Source organism: Mangifera indica, chromosome 9 (assembly GCF_011075055.1).
Source record: "Mangifera indica cultivar Alphonso chromosome 9, CATAS_Mindica_2.1, whole genome shotgun sequence".
Taxonomy (NCBI): domain Eukaryota; kingdom Viridiplantae; phylum Streptophyta; class Magnoliopsida; order Sapindales; family Anacardiaceae; genus Mangifera; species Mangifera indica.
The window spans coordinates 6645710-6670723 of NC_058145.1; the positions used below are offsets into that span (position 1 = coordinate 6645710).

Consider the following 25014-nt stretch of genomic DNA (forward strand, 5'->3'; position numbering starts at 1 on the left):
AGGGCTGGATTCGAGCCGAGCCGAGCTCGGCTCGCAGCCAGCTCGGGCTCGGCTCGGTTTTTTTATGGCCGGCTTGAGTTCGGCTCGAGTTCAGCTTATTTTTGGCTCGACTCGTTTACGGCTCGATTTAGCTTGTTTTTCATATCAAAATGGTATCGTTTTGTATATATATAAAAATCAAAACGACACCATTTTATATAAAATATTAAAAAAAAAATCAACCGAACCAATCCGAGCCAGCTCGAGCTCGATCCCAGCCCTATTGATAAATGATAAAAGCAAGTAAGAACATTTTAGAAGATAATTTTGTGAGAATATACAATAATTCAGGGGAATATATAATTTTAAAAAATTGTGGGTGCTTGTTTTGTTCTCACCATCTCAACTCAAGGGTTGAATATTAGATTAGAAGAAGTGATACCGACTGGCAATCCTGAACAAAACATCAAACTTAGCGTGGTTGAAGCTGAGGGAAGGATGACAGAATCTGAGAAGTCAAACGACCTCCGACAAACCCTTCAGCCCTTCTACGATAGAGCCTCTCAAGCTGAGGTTTTAAATCTCACTTCATTATCTTCTTTTCCTCAAGTTTTTTTATTTTATTTTTTTTACGGTTTTCCTCAACAAAGAGAATTAAGATTGCCTGTTCATTGTCTCCTTCCTTTATTATTATTATTATTATTTAGTTATGAAATCCGTTTTTACATGTTTGAAAATAATTAGTTTCACAAATTTTAAAGGGATGAGTTCTAGTTGGACTTTGAATAGCTCTCCTCTAATGTGCCCGTTTCATCTTAGTATAAGGAATTGGGGTGAGTGATCATTGTCATTGTTTGATGAAATATTTACATATATTGTTTTGTTATATTTGACCTAAACTGTGAACGGACAATTGAATGATGTATCCTTATGTTGAAAATTATTTATTTTATTCTTGAAATTAATGTTCATAATCTTCTGAATTTTATTTATTGTGTGTTTTATTCTGATTGTTGTGATGTTAACTTATGGTTTGTTGAGCTGAGTTTCCAATGAGTTGAAGATGATTGCAGAGAGTTCAATTGTATGTAATTTACGTGGAGTTCAAAGTATTTTTATGCCTTAGATGATTGTTGCTGTATTAGAGATTCAAGAGCATATAAATGAGGTATATACATTGAGCAATGCCATGTGTACACATTTTTTAGTACATAGATGATATGTCATTATGTGATTAGCTATTACTTTATTTTTAATTTAAAATCAGCTAATCACATGTCGACACATCATCTATGTACCCAAATATGTATGCACATAATTTCATTGATATAAATTTTGCATTGTAGCAAGCTATACAGATTATTTGTAGTTGTGCTCTTAAATAGTATTTATTGACAACTTATTACTACTAAATCAACTTATTGGTTGTATAGTTCATTTTTTGTGTACTATGGAGTAGCACAGTTTATCACTACTAGATTAGCTTAATGGATGACTGTTGATTACTAAAATTTACGTAATTGCAGTTGGATGGCTTTCATAATATACTGCTAGTCTCACTACATATAGTTAACAACACATTTTTATTATCCTTTTGCTTCTTTCCAAGTTAAATTGGGGTTTTTTGGTTCTCATGGGAAGTACATCTGTAAATTTTTTCAGAACAATGTTTTTCCTTTTTATTGGGTCAGTGATATCCATTTTATCTTGAGTTTGAGGAACATCGGTCGTATTTCTTTGACTAGCTTTAGGTAAAGATAACAAATTATAATTTTTTTCATTGAAAAGAAACAGAAGATAAAATTGTAAAAGGGTTTGGAATTAGTCTTTAAGAACCCTTTCTTTCAAATCCTCTTGGCTGACTGATGATACTAATATTCCCCAAGTTGAGTTGTCCAGATAGGTTAGAAGGTTAGTGTTCCTTGCAAAGTGAAATTTCTGGTCTGGACCATGGTTCAAGGGAAGCTTATCACTTCTGATACAATGCAAAAGAAAAGATATATATGAAGTCTATGGCTCTTCACTTACAAAAAAGATGTTGAAAACATAGACCAACTCTTGCATTTCCCATCAGTTTGCATTTTTGGTTCTTTTCTTTAAGCTTTCAATGCTATGTGGATGCAACCCTGATTTTTCTCTATTATTTGGATGAAAGGGCACTCGTTTTTGGTTTAGAAAGAAAGCTTTGGTGCTTGGGTATGTTATTTTGGTGTCAGATGCATTATTTGGGACAATGTCAAATTTTGGACTTCTTTGTGTTTCCATTTCTTCTGAGACTAACAAAGCTCCTTTTTTATTTGTCCACCACAACTTGAAAGTTGCATTGTCCTAGTTAGAAGATATGTTCTCATTATTTTCTAGTTGCCTGTTATCAGGGTATGCTTTTTGAGAACAGAGAAGGTTCTTTATTTTGTTTGGAATCCCTCTAGGTTCCTTCTTATTTTATTTTATTTTATTTTTTGGATTTCATGTCCACTCTCTGAATTCCCACCTTCTAAATCATTATATTTTCAATATATTTGATTTTCTTGCTTTTTGTCAAAAAGAATTAGCCACAAGATATTCTTGATGCGTGTGAGGTAATACTTTTGAAAAGAAGTGTTGTACTAATACTTTGCCTAATGGACCCAATGACTCCATTGTTTGGGTTGGTGCCTTATAAAACAACTTAAGTTTCAATGCACATATTCATGACCTTCACTTGGTCATCAATTTCATGATGTTGTGCTAAGCTCATTTGCAAATAAGTTCCTTACAACTTAAATTCAATCAAAATTGATTGAGGCACATTGAATCTCTATCGCTTATGACAGATTGGGGCACACCATGGAGACAAACAACTTTTTTAGCATAATTCCTAGCCACACGTTTCACTTAAAAAGGATGTTTCAATAGGAGAAAATGCCCATATTTAGAGAATCTATCGACTACCGCAACAATGTATCAAACCTCTGAGATTTGGAAGGCCCTAGATGAAAGTCTAGGGATACATCTTCCCAAACAATCGTCGATAGTGTCAGAGGCGGAAGTAGGCTAGTCAGGGAGGTTTCTTGATATTTTTGTTGTTGGCACACTTCATAGGCTACCACATATCTCATATTACTTTGTTTCATCCCTTTCCAAAACAGTTTACAACCTATGCGTTTGTAAGTTTCCAAAAGCCTCAAATGGGCCCCTTATAGAATTGTCATGAAACTCTCTAAGTAATTGCTCAACCTATGTTGAATTGGCAAGAATGACTAGCCACTTGTATAGAGAAGTTGATTATACCTTGGTTTAGTGGGCTAATTATTTGCTAGGGCATCAAAAATTAGTTGCAACATGGGGTAAATTTTGATTGCTACATTAAGGCTTCATCGTATAGCCATTAGGCAAAGGATAATGTTGTTAGTTCTCCTGTTTTAGACTCAAAATGATCTTTTTTTCATGGTAATGTCCTAGACAAGATAAAGCATTTGGTGTCTTGTTTCCTTCCCAAGTTTATATGAGATATCAAATGTGTATCCCAAAAGTGGAGCAAACCATTTTTGCTAATTGGGTGTGAAAATTTTGTGCTTGAAAAGGTGCTTAAGACTATTCTAGTTTGTGCAAACTGAAGAGGACTTACCCAGGAAATATGATCTCCAATGATGTATTACTAACATCAAACCTAGCAACCACTTCTTGTAAGTTGATTTGCTCAATCCATTATCTGATATAGCCTTACTTAAATATGCAATAGGTCGGTTATGTTGCATCAACACAACCCTTTGCCCTTGGGCTTCCAAAGACTAGTTGAATGTGTTTGTTCTAAGTAAATTCATTAGGGGCTAAACCAATTTCTCATAATCTCTGATAAACCTCCTGTATTACCCTGTTAATCCTAGGAGACTACAAACAACTCTCACATGTTTGGGTATGGACCAGTTGACGACACTTTAAATTTTAGCAAGATCCATGGTGACACCTAATGTAGAAATAACATGGCCTAATTACTTCACCTCTTGTTGGTCAAAACTATATTTCTTTTTGTTAGCAAAGAAAATGTTGTACTACAAGTTTTGTAACACTTGTTGTAGATGTTCCTTGTGTGATTCCTAATCTTGGTTGTAGATTAGGATGTTGTCAAAGAATACAAGAACAAATTTTTGCAAATATGACCTCAACAAATCGTTGATAGTAGCCTAAAATATTACAAGGGTCTTAGGTTGAATGACATGACTAAGAACTTGTAGTGGCTCCTATGAGTTCTAAAAGATGTTTTTGGGATATCTATCTTGCAAACTCACTTATGGTGTACCTAGCCTTTAGATCTATCTTAGAAAAGTATACTGATTTGCCCCATTCATTGAAGAGCTCTTCAGTGGCTGGAATTGGATACTTGTCTAGTACAGTGGCTTCATTTTATGCTCGATAGCTTACACAAAACCCCCAACTACCATATTTCTTTTTGGCCAAAATAATCAAGCTTGAGAAAGGATTGTTGCTAGGATGAATAATGTCGGTCTTTAACATTTCACGGACAAGTCGTTCAATTTCACTGTTTTGGTTGTGGGCATAAAAATAAAGTCGTGCATTAATTGCCTCAACTTCTTTCTTCAAGGTAATGGTACACTTCCTATTGCATGGTGGGGGGAAGTCCCATGGGATCTTGAAAATATTTTTAAAGTTGTAACATTTCCTCCGATTTCCCTTTTTGTTGTACGGTTAGTTGTGGTTGTGAGAGTTTTGTTTCTTTATAATGTACCACTAGCCACAACAATATACTAAATCCTTGGTAAGTGGAGTGTCAAACCAATTTGAGAAAGGTTAATGATTTACTTAAGGCTGAAACGTTGCATAATAGTTTTGTCTCTCCCTTTTTGTCAAAAGACATTGTCATTTCTAAACAATCAACCTACACATCTCCCAATTTTTCCAACCAAGCAATTGCAAAAGTTAGATCTATGCTTTCCAGTTGGAATGAATAGCAATCCATATTTATAAGAACTCTCAGCATAAGTAGACTAAGGTCACTGTAGAAACCTTTACAATTCATTTTATGGTTGTCACCTAACTGTATTCTCAAATTTGGAGTTTGTGAAACCTCCAGATATGATCCCTCTACCACCTGAGTTACAATGAAGTTATGGCTTGTGCCACCATCGATGAAAATGATTATTGGAGTTCCATGCAATTGACCTCTTAGTTTCACGGTATTGGGTCCAGTGGTGCTAGTGGTAGAATAAAAGTGTCGGTTTATAGAGTGGCACTCAATTTTGTGTCCCTGGGAAGCTCCCCTTCTTCAACTCTTAAATGGGCATTAGGACACATGATTGGGCATGTACTGCTCCTCAAAATGGAAACATTAATTCTGCACTCATTGGGCTTGCATCTTTGTCAGCAATAAATGAAAGTTCCTTTAGTTCAATCAATGTTGTTGAAGTCTTTGTACCAAGTTTGTTGAATTTGTGCATTGGGTATGAACGACTAACCTCTAATTGGAGTGGAATTGGGGAGTAAATTTGAGTCTTGGGTTGGTTTTTTTTCCCCAAAGAAGTGGATCATTGGTGGTGGGTTGAATAATCGGAGTTATCACACTATCTAGGTTTTCTCCTTATATTCCTTAATCTAAACCTTTGGCTAACTCCATGGCTCGAATCAAATCCTGAGGATCATGTGGTTGCATCCTCTGTTTGATCTCATTATGTAGGTTGCTCATGAAATTCCCAGGCAAGCTTTTTTCTTTTGGGTAAATAAATTCCCAGGTAAGCTTGTTCCAACAGCCCAAGAACCATGTTGACAACACTCTCAAACAGTTGGTGTATTCTTCCACAACGGTTATTTGTCGAAGAGTTATCATCTTCTCAAATGGGTTCCAGCTTGCAATTCTTCTAGTCGCCTCAATAACTGAAATAGTTTCCTAGCTCGTTGTTGGATAGTTCCTTATTTTTGACCTTAGCCAATGGATTGCAATGCCTTCTATTGCAATATTGACCAACTGGAGTTTCTGTTCTGGTAAGATTTTATGCACCTCAAAATAGTTGCCGCGTACAACCACCCTAGTGGATCTTAACCATTCATGTTGGCAAGTTTTATCCTCTTGATTGTCACCCTTGGGTCTTTGACCGAGTGATTAAAGGATGGTGTCACGTGGAGAGAGATGTGTGTGTTGTTTGTGAGGGAATTGTTTGCGTTGGTGTATGGGTTGGTGTAAAGTTTGGGAAAGGTATTTTAGTTGTTTGTAGTTGAACCGGTTGAGTGTTTGGTATGAAGGGAATGGATGTGATTGGTGTTGCCATATGTTGAAACTGGGTTGTGTTAGTGGTGCAAATGGAATCTGATTTGTTTGTGGGTGAATGGTCTAGTTGTTGGTACGAATGAAGTGGAGGTTGTGTGGGTCGCCATCTGTAGAGAAGTGACTTGCGGGTGCAGAATGAGTGGTTCTTGTTGGGAATGATTCACCTTGAATTTCATGTGATAGGCCAATGTGAGTTCCACAAGTGATTTTTCAGTTGAACATCTCGCCTGACCCTTTATCTATTTCATTTGGTTTTGACAGCTCTTTGTTTAAGATTATTAACATTTCGCAAAGTGACGAGATTTCTACTAATTTTCCATCAACTGGTATTACTTACGGCAATCATCATTCTATTTGGCCCATAGATCTCTCAACTCCTTTACTTTCTTTTCTAATAATTCTACGCAACTCAATATTTGTGTGTTTACCATCGGTTAGCAAACAAGCAAAAAAAATGACTGTAGATCTTGGCTTTAATACTAATTGATATGAGATCAAACCTTTCAAGAAAATTGTAGGAAGAGCACAAAAAGTTATGAGAAACAAACACTGTAATTGAAAGTAAGATAATCACAACCACCAATTTCGTTAATCAAGCATCACGCCTAATTATTACAATGTTTGCAGAGCTTTTCGGCATACAAGGAACTTAATAAAAAACCGGATGTCATTCCCTTCTTCCTCACTTGTTTAAATGGATATCTTACTTTATTATCAAATCCTAAATTGCTTTATCAGTAGCTTCCCTGCCTCTTTGCACCAGCTACCATATCAGTCCTCTCCTGCCTTGTGTTGTATCTTCTATTCTTGCTTACCTGCATCTTCTTTCCTTTTTCCCTTCTTTTGTAAACTTTCATCGCCTTCCATTGCCTCCTGTGATCTGTTGCTGTAATTGAGGGGCCTAATAAAATAAAGATCTTTTCTTTGAACTTATAATTTCGTATGCAGACATCTTAGCAGTTGACCTTGTGACCATCTGGCTGGTATCCTGTGAATTATAGAATTCCAATGATATCATATTGATTTTGAATTTCTTCTGCCAACGTCTCCTTGTTCTTTTACCAGAAAAATATTGAGAAAATTAAAATAAGAATAAATAAAGAAGAATAGTTCGTGTGGTGATTGTGGCTGTCATTAAATTTTAATTTTTGGCCTAATGAATAATGTGCTTTCATGATTAGTTTTTTGGAACTTGTGTGTTTGTGGATTGCATATGGATGCAAAACATACTCTCATAGTAACAGCGATTATCAATCAGTGAAACCTTCTGCTCTTTTAGTTCATTTCCACAATCTGTCTAACAAGTGTATGATTGTACTTAAGGAACGGTTATCAAGGCTCGAAGCTGCCCTTGCAAATAAGAAAGGTGGGTTGTAAGGTACTCAATTATTATGTTTTAGGGTGTGTAAGCTAAGGTCCTAACTTTATCACCTGAATATTGAAACAAGTGCAGATGCAGGAAATGGGGAACTTTTAAAAACTATAAGTGAGCTCCAGTCAAAGCTAGAAGAGACAAATGCAGAGTTAGTTTCAGAAAGGAAAAAGGTGATTACATACTTGTACTTTGTTCATGTTTTGCTTGTAAATTGATGGACACAATTATATTTCATTGACTTTAACTGTAGGCCGAGAAGCTTGCAGTAGAAAATGAAAAGCTGAATTATCGTGTAAAACATCTCATCAGAGCACTGGAGGCAGCTGATCTCAACTCCAAGATAGCATGAGGTTTGTATCAACCATCTTAAAGGTGACGGAGCTTTTTTTATTTTTTTTGTTAAATAAGATGACAACCTATGTTCATTGACGGTTGGAATATATATATAGAGGCTACTCCATTCTTGGAGAATGCTAGTACTCATGTTAATACTAAATATCCTTTGTTTCAGGGAACTTCCGAAAAACATTGCGCCCTAAAAATTTTACCTGTTCGCTTGCTAGACAGTTGACACAGTTTCTGAAGTGCTGTGCTTCTTTCCAAAATGTTAAGAAACATCTCTGTGGAGTTTTCATTTTGTTGATGAAGTTATATATTCAATGAGTTTCTGCTTTGTAAAATCATTTGCCTTCCTACGGTTTGGGAAATACAATTTACCCCTAATTGTTTCAGAAATTTGCAATTAACACTTTAAATTAACATTGTCTGACTTGATAAAAACACTAGTATAATTGGTAATTTCTCCTCCCTTCTTTTTCAGTTCTCCTTTTTACCCCTTTTTTGTTGGCCATAATTTTTCTATTTTCCCTTTTCCCATTCTTTTCTATTTCTCCTCAATCTTCCTCACTGCTTCAAAACACGCATTTTCCATTTCTATCATGGCAGCACCCATTTTACCCTCCAAAATTTTCAATTTCAACTATTAAAAAAAAAAAAAGAAAAGGACTAGTGCCCACCCGAACTTTGAGGAAATGATGATTTATTTTTAAGTTGGAAAAGTTCTTTTATTTATTTATTTAGATATTAATTTTATCACTGAAGATATTTAAAAATAATTTCTAAAGCTTCAACTAGTGAATAAGAGACACGAGACTTCATCTTTCCAATTTTTTTCGTCTTTCCATTTTTCTTTTCGGCAACTATTTTTGTCATTTTGCCATTGTCTTGCCAAATCATATTTGAGATGGTATAATTTAACAAAAATCTCACATCTTAGTGTGTGCCATCCAAATCGCAGCACTCCGGTCAATTTTTACCAAAATCGTGGTCTTTTATGTTGTCACTCAACTTGAACGTCTCACACCATCGATCTCTTTTGCTATTTATGACATGTTTAATAGTACTGCTCACTAATGCTATTCACTTCTACCTCATCACTACAATTATCATCTTTTGCCCCTCCAACATCTTCTCTCAGGACCTAGGGTTTGTTTCTTTTGTGTGTTGATTAGTTCGATTGTATTGATCAAGATTTTGTTTTGATTTGGATTGCAAAGTTGGTTAATTGAAACCAATAAAACCGTTTATCTTATTCTAACCATCACATGGGCATAAGTAGTGTTGTTGGTATAGGTAATGGTGTTATAATATGGATATGAATCCACACTTTGGTTGGTGTCATAACCCCATGTGAATCTTTTTTTTTTTTTGGTTGAAGAATAATGAAAAACGTTAGTGATGTTGTTGATGTGACAGTTTTTTGTTAGAGAAGAATGAAAAAGTTTGGTGGTGTTAACAGTGAAGATGATAGAAGGATAGGTCGAGTGTGGATATAAGTGAGTTCGATGGAGAAAAGCATAAAATTAGAATTGTCAAATAAAGGTCGGTAGTTTGTGCTATTAGTATTTGGTGGTAAAAATAAGGGGAGGAGAAGAATAAATAAAAAAATAAAGAAAATTAATTTGTGAAAGAAAATTAATATTATTATAATTATTGATGAACAAATTGGTAAATTAAATATTACTAGAGGACAAATTGGTCACCCAAGTGGTGGGAGTATTTTTGCCGTTATACTAACAAATGACAAAACAATGAAACCGAATGAAATTAATAACAAAAGTGGATGACGTGTTGTTAAATAGCTTATCCAAGCATATGTATAAACATATGTAGTTATGATAAAAGTGCAATTTTAATGTTTAAATATGACTTGATAATCACTTATATGATCATCTTGATTTTAAATGAATAATATATATTGAATTGTGTTTTTTGATTTGGTGACAACTCAAAGAATACATGTTTTTATGCTAGTATGTTGGAACATGACTCAAAAAATGAGAGCATTATTCATAGACATTGTAACACCCTACATTGGAGGTCTTGCCCTCTAGAGGAAAGTGCTACTTAAACTACTTAAGCAAAATGGCAATTGAACACATTTATAGGTATACAAAATTATCTAAATACCCTTATATCATAAAAACATTAAAAAAAATTCCACGTGTAAAAAACATAAAAAATATTTCATATCATCTGATGTGTGTGTACAAAACCAAATAACATCATAAATATAAAATTATCTAAAATACCTCTTAGGCCTCGATTTAAGTCGAGCTATTGCTATGAAACCAACAATTCATTTCTCTCTTGCAAAATCAAATAAAACGAGGTGAGTGATAAAACACTTGATAAATAGAAGCATCTATCTTACAAGAAAATAAAACTATCTCACATTCTCATCATCTAGGGTTCAATACAATCTTATCATCTGGGGTTCAATACTATCCTATCTCAATCATGAAAGTAGCTATAGTTATTCCTTTCTTTTCCCATCTTTATGTTAACCAAACCAAGTTAAGGTAAAGATTCAGCAATCTAGTTATATGACTAAAGCTCTCTGACTATTGCAATTTACAATATGTACGAATTTTTCTCGACATTTCTCTATGGACACCAATTTATGGACTTTCATAGGTGCACACTTTTGTATGAGTAATATAGTGAATGAAACGTCTTTTCTATGTGTATAACACCTCTATATAGGTGCATAGTCTATGTCATGGATTCCTTACTACAACAACCTTCTAGAAAACGTATCCACCCAACAATAAGAAAGTCATGTTTTCACGGGCGATTCAAGTCTCTCTTTATCTCAAGATCTTTGTCTCACACATGCACTCTAGAGATCACTAGGTCCCATAAGTGTTTTACAAGATATCTATATCTCATCATTCTATTCTTAAAAACATGAATGAATTTGCTTTTCTATCATATTCTCATACTTATAACTCTAGGATATGTTTTCTCACAATCTTAAGTCTATCTTAATTCATCTCAAGCTCCAGCTTCCACCCATCATATATATGCTCATGATAATCATGCATTTACCTATTCTCTCTCTCAAACACCTCTTGGTACTTAAACAACTATACAAACGATTTTCCATCACTATTGGACATGTGTTCATCATTTCTCTTATGCACGATCGTGTGTTAAACATGTATAGGCATGAGTCTAGTTTTGGATAATGTTCACAACTTTTGTTTCATGATTGTTCATGCTTTTTATCATGTATGGTTATATGTCCCAACTACACAATTGTGCACCTCTTTGTCATGGATAGAACATCTCTTACTATCACGATTGTGATCAACCTAGGGGTACTATTATCATTTCACAACCATGAACAATCGTCCACCCTTTTGCACAGACATTCATCAAGTACTATCTTACATGTCACAAATGGATGCATATGTCTTATATACGACCGATCGTTGACATCAATGATTTTATCCTAATCGATGAATGGTCATGCATTTTCTATGCATAGTCGTTCACTCACTCATGTTAACAAAAATTTAAGTTGATGCACGATCATCCCTACTCTTAAGATGGTTGAACATGGCATTCGAAGTTATAAATTTAGGGCTCTTTGGTCATGCTTTCTCCAACCTCAATATATCAATCAATTCTCGAATGTTTCTAATATGCTTATAACATAACATAATAGAACACATAACATCATCAGAAGTCATCTCGGTCTAGCATTATAGATGTAATATAACAATCTATACCAAAACAATAATCTTTCATGGCTATATTTGCATCCAACTTAAATTTCATACATAAAATTAATCATATATGTATCTTCTAACGTGATTTATACATATTCCCTATCAATTAAATCACTTAAGCATTATTGAATCATGCCATAAAATCTTTGCAAAATTTTTTTTTTTGTTTGTGTGGTAAATTTGAGATGAGAATTCGGTCTTATATAAAAATTAATAATCATATTGATCTTTGAAATCCAACAATTCATATGAAACATCTTTTTTAACTAAGTAAAAAAAAAACATTGATTAATATCAAATTGTTAATATTATAAATCAATTAAGTAATAGTAAAATATTGTATATTTATAACTGTATACATAAAAGGATCCAATTATAACTAATTGTACTTTCTTTGTTAATTGAATACCAAAATATTTATCTCTTTCTAGATGTCAGGTATCACTCTCATATTAACTGCATGTCAAAAGAAGCAAAAATAATAGCATGTTAGATAAATATGCAATAATCATCATTATTAATAATTAGTTAACTATATGTTTATCTATACTTTGAAAAATAATAAAACCAAAATAAAACATTAAAAAGTCAAATTATCCATATGCTTTTCTGAAAGTTGGTTGGAAACCATTACTTGCAACTCAAGTAAGAGTTGGTCTAGTTTTATGATATTATTAGAATTCGGATTCATATCCTTGATGCTTCACAACAAAAAGCATGAACTAAATATGTTAATGGTGCATAGTCATCAAAACATACAACAACATCCAATACTAAAATATGTTTTCACTATTTATTTGATAAAGACAGTTTTTCAATTTATTCAATTTGACAGCCAAGATGAATTCCAATCTAATCCAAACTTATATCAATACATTCACAACACAATGAGCTATCTTTTTATCTATGACAACACAAAAAAGGCACAAGATAAGGCAATCAAAGTGAAGATAAAAATCAATGGCAGATTTGGTAATTTCTCTATAGAGATGTAATTTCTTTGCAACTCTCTACAATGTCCAACAAGCCATATACAAATGCATTCAATTTTGGATTTTAAGGAAGTATAAATGAAACCAAGGCATAAAGGAATAATTCCACCATCCTTGGGATCTTCCTCTACCAATCTTCCTCTAAGATGATTGGATAAAGGAAAAAAGAGATAAAGACTTCAAAGTTTTATCACCAAGTTCATTCAAAATGCAAGCTAAAAATTTTACAATTTGGAGGCCACCCGTTATATATGAGGAGGTCACGAAAATGCTACAGTTTTCCAATAAAAGTCAACTAAAAACAAGTAGTTTACATATTTTAAGTTGGGCTTCATATCATAAACTAACCCCATACTTCTTAATGTGCTAAGAGACAAAAGTTAGGAACCATGTTACCTAACTTTATCAACCAACTTCCCATTTAGTTCCAAAGCAACTAATTACTCAATTTTGGACTCAATGGGCTTCCTAATGAGTCTTGGACATCTTGAGCTTTCGTGGACTTCCTTTGAGACTTCTTTAGGCCAAATAAAACAAATCACTTAAGTGGATCTTGAGTCCATTAAATGATGTTATGCTTAAAAGTGAGATTAGGGCAAAAAATAAGCATGCATTACTTCTTTTGGCTTGTGAAGGGCTGGATCTTCATTCTTCTTAAGCTCTTAGATGACATAGAGGCATGAGGAAGATTCGGAACCCAACAATGGTGATAGAGTCAGGTATGCATCATCTTTCTGGGGTTGAGAAAGTTTACTCTCTAATCCTCAAGATAGCTATCTTCCAAATACAGTTAAAGATCCTCACATTAAAGGTAGCCAAAACTCCTCCCATTTCATCTAGAAAAGTCACCTTATATGCATTGTCATTGACCTTCTCAAGGATTTCAAATGGTCCATCTACCTTTAGAGCAAGCTTACTCTTCCTCTTGTTAGGAAACCTCTCCTTTCTCATATGCACCCAAACTAAATCACCTGGTTAACAGAGTGAAGGCTTTCCATGCTTGTAGATCTTGCTTTTATAAACTTCATTTGCCTTTATAATCTACAACTTGACGACCCCATAAAGCTTCTTCATGGTGGATGTTTTCTCATTAGCTTCTTTGTGAAATTGAACATCAAGAGGCAAGGATGATAAATCTAAAGAAGTTCATGGATTAATTCCATACATTACCTCAAATAAAGAGTGGTTGGTTACTGCACTTGGACTTTTATTGTAGGAGAATTTAGCTTGAGCAAGTTTCAAGTCCCAATCCTTCAAATACTTGCTAACCAAAGCTCTTAAGATTTTCCCCAATGTTCTATTAGTTATTATAATTTAGTCATCAGTTTGGGGGTGATAAGAAGTGCTAAACATGAGTTTATTCTCTAATTTACTCTATAAAGTTCTCTAAAATTGGTTCAAGAACTTAGTATCCCTATCTGAAACTATAGTTCTTGAAATTCCATAGAGTCTCATCACTTCCTTGAAGAACAATTCAACTACTTTGTTTGCATATTTAGTTTTGGTGTATGGAATCAAATGTATCATCTTTGAGAACCTATTCGCCACTATCACCATGATGGGGTTCTTTCCCCTTTGAGTTCCAAGTAAAATAACCACAAAATCCATGCTTAAATCCTTTCATAGTTGCTCTGAAACAAGTAGAGGCATGTAAGGACTAGGTTTGAAGTGTGACTTGGACCTTTAACATGTGTCATACCTTACGATAATGGTCAAGATGTCCCCTACCATCTTAGACCAGTAGAAGTGCTCCTTGAGCATGTCTAAGGTCTTGTTAATCCCAAAATGTCTTGCCAATCCTCTCCTGTGAGTCTCTCTAATCAAAAGCTCTTTAAAAGATCTCTTTAGAACACCAAACTTAGACTTTTTGTAGAGAAAGCTATCTTGGACTGAATAATCCTCATACACTCCCTTGGAACACCTCTGCAAGATCTCCCTAAGCTCTTCATCGGCTTGATAATACTCCTTCATGAGGTGGAAACCAAGAACCCTTGTAGCAAGAATAGATAACAAATAATGCATTTTAGAAAATGCATTAGCAACTATATTAGAAGACCATTACTTGTATGATGAAACAAAAGAGAAGGACTGAAGAAATTCCACCCATTTGGCATGCCTTGAACTAATCTTATGTTGGCTACTAAGGAACTTTAAGGCTTGATGATTAGAGTGGAGCACAAATTGCTTAGACTTTAGGTAATGACTCTAATGGTTAAAAACCCTAACAATAGCATAGAATTCTTTGTCATAGGTGGAGTACCTTCTTTTTAATTCATTAAGCTTCTCACTAAAGTAAGCAATTGGTCTTTTAACTTGAGTAAAGGCTTACCCAATACCAACTTCACTTGCATCACACTCCATTTCAATCACCTTATCAAAATCAAGTAAAATAAGTATAGGAGTTTCACATAACCTCTTCTTGATCTCCTTAAATGTTTTGGTTACAACTGTGAACCATTCAAAATTACTATTCTTCATGTTTTCAATAATAAGGCCTATAATGGTGTTGAAATTAAGCATAAATCTTCTATAGAAGGATGTTATTCCATGAAAGCTTTTTGCTTTAGTGATAGTCTTAGGTTAAGGCCAAGACTTGATAGCCTTAACCTTGGATTGATCCATTTGCACTTCATCTTTGGATACCACATAGCCAAGGAACACAACTTGATTTAAAAAAAACTAAAACTTATCTTTTTTTGCATACAACTTATTTTTTTTTTCAAAACATCAAAAATATTTCTCAAGTGTATCATATGATCATCATAAGTTTTACTATATACAAGTATATCATCAAAATAAATAACAACAAACCTGCCAATGAAAGATTTTAGTATCTCATTCATAAGCCTCATGAATGTGCTTTGAGTATTAGAAAGGCCAAAGAGCATAACCATCCATTCATACAAGCCTCTTTTGGTCTTGAAGGTTGTCTTTCATTAATCAACTTCTTTCATCCTTACTTAATAGTAGCCACTTTTTAGATCAATTTGTGAAAACACACAAGCACTATGCAACTTATTAAACATGTCATCAAGTCTAGGAATAGGATACCTATACTTGATGGTGATATTATTTATGGCTCTATTATCTACACACATTCTATCAGAACCATATTTCTTGAGAACAAGTAGGGTTAGAATCGAACACGGACTCATGCTAGGCCTCATATAGCCTTTCTTAATCAATTTTTCCACTTACCTTTGTAGCTCTTTAGTCTCCATGGGGTTGTATTTATAGATTGGCTTGTTAGGCAATAATGCTTTTAGAATCAAGTCAATTTGATGCTCAACACTCCTTAAGGGAAAAAGGTTGAATAGAAACTCATTAGGGAGTACATATTCATATTTGATCAAAAATGGTTACACTAATAGGCTTGGTTCATTCATTTTTTGGTTAATCTTCCCTTCAAGCATTAACAATGTATAAACAGGTTGGTGACAATTGAGAACTCTCTTCACTTGTGGACCACTCATATACAAGTTATCCTTCTTGATTTCCTTTCCTTTGATAGCCTCATAGACTTGTTAAGGGCTAAGAGGGGTCAAAGTGATAGTCTTGTGGTTAAACCAGAAGGAATAGGTGTTTTTCTTGCCATGATGTTTCACTTCCCTATCAAATTGCCAACGTCTTCCTAATAACAAGTGACAAGCATCCATAGGAATCACATCACACAATACCTTATCATTATAATGCTTGTCAATGGAGAAAGAAATTAACATTTGCCTTGCAACTTGTAGGTTTGTTCCATTACTCAGCCATTGTAGTTTGTATGGTTGAGGATATGGCATGATAGGTAACTAAAGGTTGTCTACTAAAGTGGATGAGGCTACATTAGCACAACTACCGCTATCAATAATTAAAAAATACACTTTGTCACTAATAGTACACCTTGATTAAAAGATGTAGAGCATTTGCTCTTCATAAGAAAGAGGCTTGGCATGTGAAGCTCTTCTAATAACTAACAACTCTCCTTTATCAACTCTTTGGAGAATTTCTTCTTTTCCCTTGTCAACTTCATCACTTTTATGGCTGAAAAATTCACTTTTTTCTTCCTCTTGAAGGGACTCCTCAATGGTTTGTATCTCTATCAAAGATAAAGCTTTCCTATTCGGGCATTCGACTTGGAAGTGTCCATAGCCTTGGTATTTGAAACATTTCTTGTTGAAAAGGTTTTGCTTTCCCATTTTAGGCTTGTTTTTTATTGGCTCTATCACATTTTCCTTGCCTTTCTCTTTGGAAGAAGAATCGACAACCTTTGTGTAAGATAGGGAACCTTTATGGAAGGTAATTCGTTTGATAAAAGATGTTTTTTTTTGTTTAATAATGTCCCATTGGAGAATAGCTTGACAACTATGGACCTCGTGTCCTTCTTTTGCTTTTCAACCTTAATGACCAATTTACATACATCCTCAAAGGTGCAATAAGGATGTAACTCAACCATATTAGCTATGTCTTGGTTTAATCCACCAAGAAATCTTGCAATGGTCTTTTCTTTAACCTTGGACAAGTCACTTCTCATCATTAACTTCTAAAATTCCCTAATGTAGTGTTTAACACTATCGCTACCTTGCTTAAGAGTGTGTAACTTAAGGTATAGGTCATGTTTATGGTTTTTAGAAGAAATCTCCTTTTCATAATCTTCTTGAGCTTCTCCCATGACCTAACTCTCTCTTTGTTGTCCCTGTCTCTTTAATTTTTCAAACTTTCCCACCACAAAAGACATAACATTGAATTTCAAGATGACTAATTTGTATTTCTTTTCATCCGAGTAGCCTTCGTATTTGAATTTGATGGCATGTAGTCAATCAACAAAATCGTTCGGACTCATATTTTCTTCTAATTTCGAAACTTCAATTCTTAATCCCCTATCATCATCTTTATTTCTCCTTAGTGCCCTTTCTTATTCTTCCTTAATTGTATCACTAGGAAGAATGAATTCCTCTCCACAATGTCTAGGAGGAGGAAGAGGTTTAAGGTGTCTTCTTAGGAGGTTTTGTAGGGTCGGTTGATATGGAAAGGTTGTTTGGTGTTAGGTTATAGTCATGTCCCTAAGTAGTTGCATTACTTAGGTCATTTGGTTCTTAAGTTCTAGAATTTCTCCTTGCAATTTCATGTGAATAAATTCCCAAGGATGAGGTGGTGATGCGGATGAAGATGAGTCACCTTTTTGGGACATTTTGGAAATAGACAAGTAGGTAAGTGTTAGGGTAAATATTGGTAAGTGTTTTGGCTTTGAAAAGGGTTTATTTTAGATAAGTTTGGGGTTTTGTGAACAGTGTCAACTGGTGAATAGTAAATTCCAATGATAAATAGTAACTCTGAGAAGACGACTACTAAAAGCTCACATCAGGAACCATGGCTCTAATACTAAATAGTGCATATTCATCAAAACATGCAAAAATATCCAAATGCTAAAATATGTTTTCACTATTTATTTGATAAGAGCAGTTTTTCAATTCATTCAATTTGACAACCAAGACAAATTTCAATCCAATCCAAACTTATATCAATGCATTCATAACACAATGAGCTATTTTTTAATCTATGACAACACAAAAAAGACACAAGATAAGGCAATCGAAATAAAGATAAAGTCAAGTGGCAAATTTGGTAATTTCTCTACAACACTCTGCAATGTTCAGCAAGCCACACACAAACGCATTCAATTTTGGATTTTAAGGATGTATAAATGAAACCAAGGCATAAAGGAATAATTTCACCAACCTTGGGGTTTTCCACCACTAATCTTCCTCCAAGATAACTGGATAAAAGAAAAAAAAGATAAAGGCTTCAAAGCTTTATCACCAAGTTCATTCAAAATACAAGCTAAAAACTTTACAATTGGGAGGCCACCTTTTATATATGAGGAGGTCGCAACATGCTACAATTTTCAAAAAAAAGTCAACTAAAAAGTGAGTAGTTTACATATTTTAAGCTAAATTTCACATTATAAAGTAACCTCATACTTCTTAATATGCTAAGAGATAAAAGTTATTGCCCTTTTCCTTAAATTTAGGAGTCATGCTCCCTATCTTTATCAACCAACTTCCCATTTAGTTTCAAAGCTACTAATTACTCAATTTTGGACTCAATGGGCTTCCTAATAAGTCTTGGACGTCTTGGGCTTGTGGTGGACTTCCTTTGAGACTTTTTTAGGCCAAATAAAACAAGTCACTTAAGTGGATCTTGAGTCCATTCAATGATGTTATGCCTAAAAGTGAGATTGGGACAAAAATGAGCATGTATTGCTTCCTTCGGTTTGTGAAAGGCTGCATCTTCATTCTTCTTAAGCTCTTGGATGGCATGGAGGCCTGAGAAAGATTTAGAACCCGACAATGGTGATGGAGCCGGATATGTATCAGTTAACAAAGTCTGCCTATGTATAAAGTTAGATAAAGCACTGCAACAAAAAATATATGGCTGGAGTTTCAATAGCTAGAAAAGAGATTCCATCAGCTAGGAAGGCATACAACCTTATTTATATTTATAAAATATAAGGATATTTTATCTCACTCAAGTAAGTATTCCGCAAATGATATGTTTGTTAGCGGTCTTTATATCGTACTTCAACTAGTGACATTTTGACTAATAACTTCAGTGAAAATCAAGAGAACATAGCCATTTAAATTCATAAATTTAAGACATGAAAACATAAAGGCAAGCACATGGATTTACCTGATAACATATGTCTTAGGTTTAATCTACATTCAAAGGGAATTATAAATGAATATATTGATGATGCAGCAAAGATTATAAAGGAAAATCATGGCAAGTTAAAATAGTAACTGGTCATGGAAACCGAGCTCTTAGTAGGATATATAATTTTGCATACGGGATATCACAATGCCATCGAAAATGCTCTCTTCATATTTTAATCTAACAGTAATTATCTTCCAATAGGGTGATAGGTTTGAGATTTAAGGGAAGCTTAACCTTATATTTATGAGAAAATAAGATTGAGAAAAATGATAATTGTATTTTAAGAATATTTCAAAAATTCAAATTTTAGTATAGTTAAAATTCTGTACATGAAATTATCTAGAAATAGATAATTATGTGAAAACTGATATTTGAATTTAAATTTTAGAAATTATAATTCAAAAAACTAATTTTGTACTCTTAATGAAAGGTTTTATTTGGAGCATTAGAAACAAAATTGAATTATTATTTAATTAATGTATATGTTCAATGGGGTTTGGACTACATTGTGACCAAATACATTAGGATTTTAAATGGGAGGATTCTTCCTAAGCTCAAATTATTCCAAAGTTGAAAGATTCTCTTCGCAATACAAATGAGTATGTGCACAGTAAAATTGAGCAATGCTTGAATTAAAACATGGTAATTATAAAGTGTAATAACATGGATAAGTGGTATAATTGTTACCAACCAAGTTTAAAAAGAAAAATCAAGTATTTAATTATATAAAATCAAGCAATGCCAGATTCAAACATTTTAAAAATAATTTCTTATATATACAACAACATCAGCATCCTTTAGAAACCTTCACGTTGTAATTGGATTATTGCTGCATCTTGAATTTTTGTTTTTGGCTTACATTTTTCCACCTTAGGCTTGACTTGAAAACACTTTTTTACGTATTGAATGTATAAATTATGCCTTTATACCTTAAACTAAACCTGAAAACTAAAGGGTATAATAGTCATTTCACATTCCCATAATTTCGTTAAAAATGGAAAAGTGAAAAGCAGAAGTGTCGACTATTGAAATACACTTGCATGATGCAATGTCAACCAACACCACAAATTCCTTCCACCCCTGCATATTCTAAAACCAAAATGAATCAATATCTCACTGCATATTCTAAACAGCATACAAATTTCATCACCAAAACAAATCAAACATAGCATCCATTACGAGCCCCCCACACAATGGAAAAGCAGCAACCAGCCTGGCCCATTGATTCATCTTTCCATGGCACTGCTAAATCTTCCAACAAAAACTTCTCCAATCGTAATTGCAACCTTGTCTCTCTAATCCTATCATCTCTTATGGTCTTCAATCTGTGATGAGGTCTGTGCATCTTAATCACATTGTATTCTCTACTGATGGCAGGTTATGCATAAAAATGTATAACCTAAGATCAACTAAAAAAATGAAAATATGTACAAACATTGGCTAATTACAAGATACGAAACAAATAGCTAATTTAAGAAAAAAATCTCTCTCAATAATGTTCTCATCTCTCTAAATGATTCTGTCAAATCTACTTTAAAATAACATCAAATCATTATTAATATCAAATCACCATAATTAGCAAATAATTGGTTAACATATTGCTAGCGGTTGAATATCCTTGATTCTTGATAGTAAGTCATCATGAATAACAAATCACCACAATATATGTATTCTTAAATCTTGACAAATCGCCAAAATATCAACAATTGGTTAATATAATAGTGTAATATAGTGTAACACCCTCATCCAGAAATACTGTCATTTAGAGGAAGTTGTCATTAAATTCACTATTTGAGCACGCATTTAATTCAAAAACACAAAATAAAAACACATTAAATCTTGAATTAAACCTCATTTATTAATGTTAAAAAATTACTAAAATACCCTTATTAAAACATATAACAAAAGCGTACAAAAGATGTCTCAAACTAAAATATAAACTGAAAAGTTGAAATATGTGTAGTCAAATACATAAATATCCATGGTAATATAAAAATTGATAGAAGATGAAGTGATGGAATTGTCCTCACAGCTTTATACCTGCTGGCTAGAACTTGTCCCATAATCGTTATGATCATCTATTCTTGTACACATGAAAATAGGGAAATGAGTAATAAAACACTCAATAAGTAAGAGACTCTACTGCTAACTTTTTTACATAATCTCCAAAATACCCTAAGACTCGACCCATATTATCTTTATCATCTGAATCGGTATTAAACTCTTATTAAGATAATGGTAGGTCCTATTTGTCATTTCTATACTCATGCTGAATACTAGGGAATGTTTAGGCTACATATCTTAACTCTTGGGTTGAACTATGTCTCATTCACCTACTGAGTAACCGTTCCTCGGATTCCTATCTAGCATGCCCATAATTCTACTTGGTGGAAGCACCATCATCTAGATGTTGTAACTGCAACTATATACTAGACTAATCAGATCGAATCGAATACAAGGATTTGATACCTTAGTTATGTGAGTTATCTCTTGGTTCCATTACACCAACTATGTCTTAACTAGTTTTCTTACAAACAAGCACCCTACTATAGGTATAGTGTCTTTCTACGAATAGTGTAAGGAATATGTACTCACGGTATCTCCTTGTAACGATCTTATAATGTTTAATATGCATGTATCTCGAGCCTTAACTCAACTCAGCTCACTCTCGCTTCCATCTAAGGCTTACTAAAACTTCATCTCTTAGGTACATATGGTACTATTGTGTACCCAAGATTTTTATACTATCTCTTAGGATGACCTTTTAATCTATAGCCCAATTCCCTTGCTCTTTTCTTTCTTCTACCCTATATACACAAGGTTATGTCCCCCTTTCTTTGCTCATACATGACTATCTCTTATGGCCTTTCTTCGTGTAAACCCTTTCTATATACATGGGTGTGTACTCTCTTTTGTAAATTAATACATTTTCCTTTTCTATACTTATCTCGGCTGCACTACTTCTAACGGGTATTATGGTCATTTCTCCCCATACATGATTGTGTTATAGCTATACACAGGTAGCCTATGTGTCCTAATTGACCATTCAACGAGTTAATGACATCCAATAATCATCAGATCATTAGAAAAACTTAATCTAAAACTTAGGTGTCACACACATATGTATGGGGAGAAATGACCATAATACCCAAGTGAAAACTCATTGGCCATCTAGTTTTGACACTACCTTATCTTTTATCTAGTAATCATCAGATCACAAACATATGCTTAAAATAAGCCATTCGAGTGAAAACTCTGTCACCCACACTAAATTTTAGATCTTAATGTCACTAATTGGCATAACTTTTTTATCGATCCTAGATTTGTACCAAGGCATCTTTCTCACCCAACTTATCCTAGTGTAAAGGGAAACGATATCTTTTACCATAGAGTACCTCATAAGGCATCATCTAAATCATTGTCTGATAATTGTTATTATAGGCAAACTCCACTAAGGGCAACTTCTCTACCTAACTCGCCTATAGTCTAAGCAACAAGCTCTCAACATGTTATCTAACACTTAGTTGGTCCTTTTAGTCGAACCATCTATCTGTGGGTCATATGCTATACTAAATACCAAATTAGCATTTAATAATCTATGAAGACTCCTTCAAAAGGTTGACACAAATCATATGTTTTTGTTTGATACAATCATCTTAGGCACTTCATGTAGTCTGACAATCTCTCGAACATATAACATCCTTAATTGATTTGAAAGGGTGCACTTTATATAGTCTGATAATCTCTCAAACATATAACATCCCTAATTGATTTGAGAGGGTGCACTTTATGTAGTCTGACAATCTCTCAAACATATAATATCCCCAATTGATTTGTAAAGGTGGTGTCCTTAATAAGTAGAAAATGTGATGATTTAGTCAATCTATTTGCTATTACTTATAATGCATTAAAACCACTTTGAACCATCAGTAGTCTAATAATGAAATCCATGAAGACATGTTCCCACTTCTACTCGGGTACACTCAGAGGCTGAAGCAAACCTAATGATTTCTAGTGCTTAACCTTAATTTGCTGACAAGTGAAACACTTAGCAACATACTCACCCATATCTTTCTTCATGTCAGACCACCAGAAACTCCTTTTTAAATCTTGGTACATATTTACACCTTTAAAATGGGTAATATAAAAGGAACTGTAAGCCTTAACAAGGATTCTCTACCTTAACTCATTTATCAGTGAAACACATACTCTTCCTCTAAACTTAAGAACACCATTAACTATCTAAAAATCTGTCTTAAAACAATCTTGAATCTTTTTAACTTTTTTTTTTTAAACCAATCATCCTTTAATTGAGTTGTCTTAATCTTAGTTAGTAAATATGGGAACAAAAAAAAGGTACGTGAATTATACGGGTATAATATGGTGAATAATAAAAAATAAGTTTGTAAAAAAAGGCTCCTAAATTTACTTGCGGGAAAAGTAAAGAACGTGTATATACGGGTTTAATATGACACATTATCAATAATATGTTTCAAAAAGTACAACAATATCATAATAATTTTAGTACTTTTCATAAATTTTCTATCGAAAATAAATATAATAATTCAAATGTAAAATATTTAATTAACTATTAAACCTAATATAATATAACATCTAATCAAAATTCTTTGTGTAATAAGTAACGTACCAGTTAGTTGAAAAAAAACAAACAAATTAATCAACTTAGATTTCAGACTTTATATCAGAGTTAATCTTTGTACAGGTCACAAGGGAGGAAAACACGAAATTAGGGTTAGGAATTAAGAAACAAATGTTGTTAGGTTTTTTTTAAAATGATAGTGGCATTTTTTGTAAATAATTGAAAATAAAAAGGATAATTTTGTATTTTAAGTTTAGCCAAAAGTTCAACAATATGACAAAAATATGGCAAACATAAAATACGGTGTATAATTAATGTTTAATATGGAAGGGCATAAAATACTTGTTTAATATGTTTTTTGTTCAAAAATTCTTTTGAACATGTTTAATACACGAATTATACATATATTTACTAACTAGGGTTCTAATCTCCTCCACTAGTGTGGATTTAATTTCTAATTTGGTTAAAGTTCAGTCACAAACTCAATTTACTTTTGATCCAAATTTGTCTAAATCTCTTTTTAAACCATCAACTGTGACAGAAATACCTATCTGTTAAATGTATCTATGATTACATTTGCTTTGTTTGGGTGGTGTTAATATCACAATTGTAACCCTTCACCAACTCAAGCTATCTTTTCTGTCTTATATTAAGCTTTTGTTAGGGTGAAGGAATATTTGAGGCTCTTATAATCAATGTAGATGTTGTATCTTACCCCTTATAGGTAGTGTCTCCATATCTTGAGGGCAGACACTACCATTGCCAACTCCAAATTGCGAGTGTTGTATCTAGTCTCAAAATCCTTTAACTATCTTAAGACGTATGTTATCACCTTGTCTCAGTGCATTAACACTACTCCTAAAGCACTGTGAGATACATCACTGTACAGATAATACTTAACCTCATCCTCTAATAGGGTCAATATTGGAGTAGAAGTCAACTTCTTCTTTGATTCTTGGAAGCTATCCTCGCATGCATTTGACCACTAAAATTGAGTTTTCTTTTTTGTAAGAGGTCTTGCCAACCTAGCAAAC

At 33.6% G+C, this 25014-nt stretch overlaps 1 protein-coding gene across 1 annotated transcript; it reads left to right on the top strand.

Annotated features, from left to right (window-relative positions):
- Positions 1 to 395: 395 nt before the first annotated feature.
- On the top strand, positions 396 to 8372 carry LOC123225903. Its single transcript, XM_044650262.1, has 5 exons — positions 396 to 552; positions 7562 to 7604; positions 7692 to 7783; positions 7864 to 7985; positions 8125 to 8372. Exons 1-4 carry the CDS (start codon positions 478 to 480, stop codon positions 7960 to 7962), a joined length of 309 nt encoding a protein of 102 aa, XP_044506197.1. The 5' UTR covers positions 396 to 477; the 3' UTR covers positions 7963 to 7985; positions 8125 to 8372.
- Positions 8373 to 25014: the final 16642 nt, after the last annotated feature.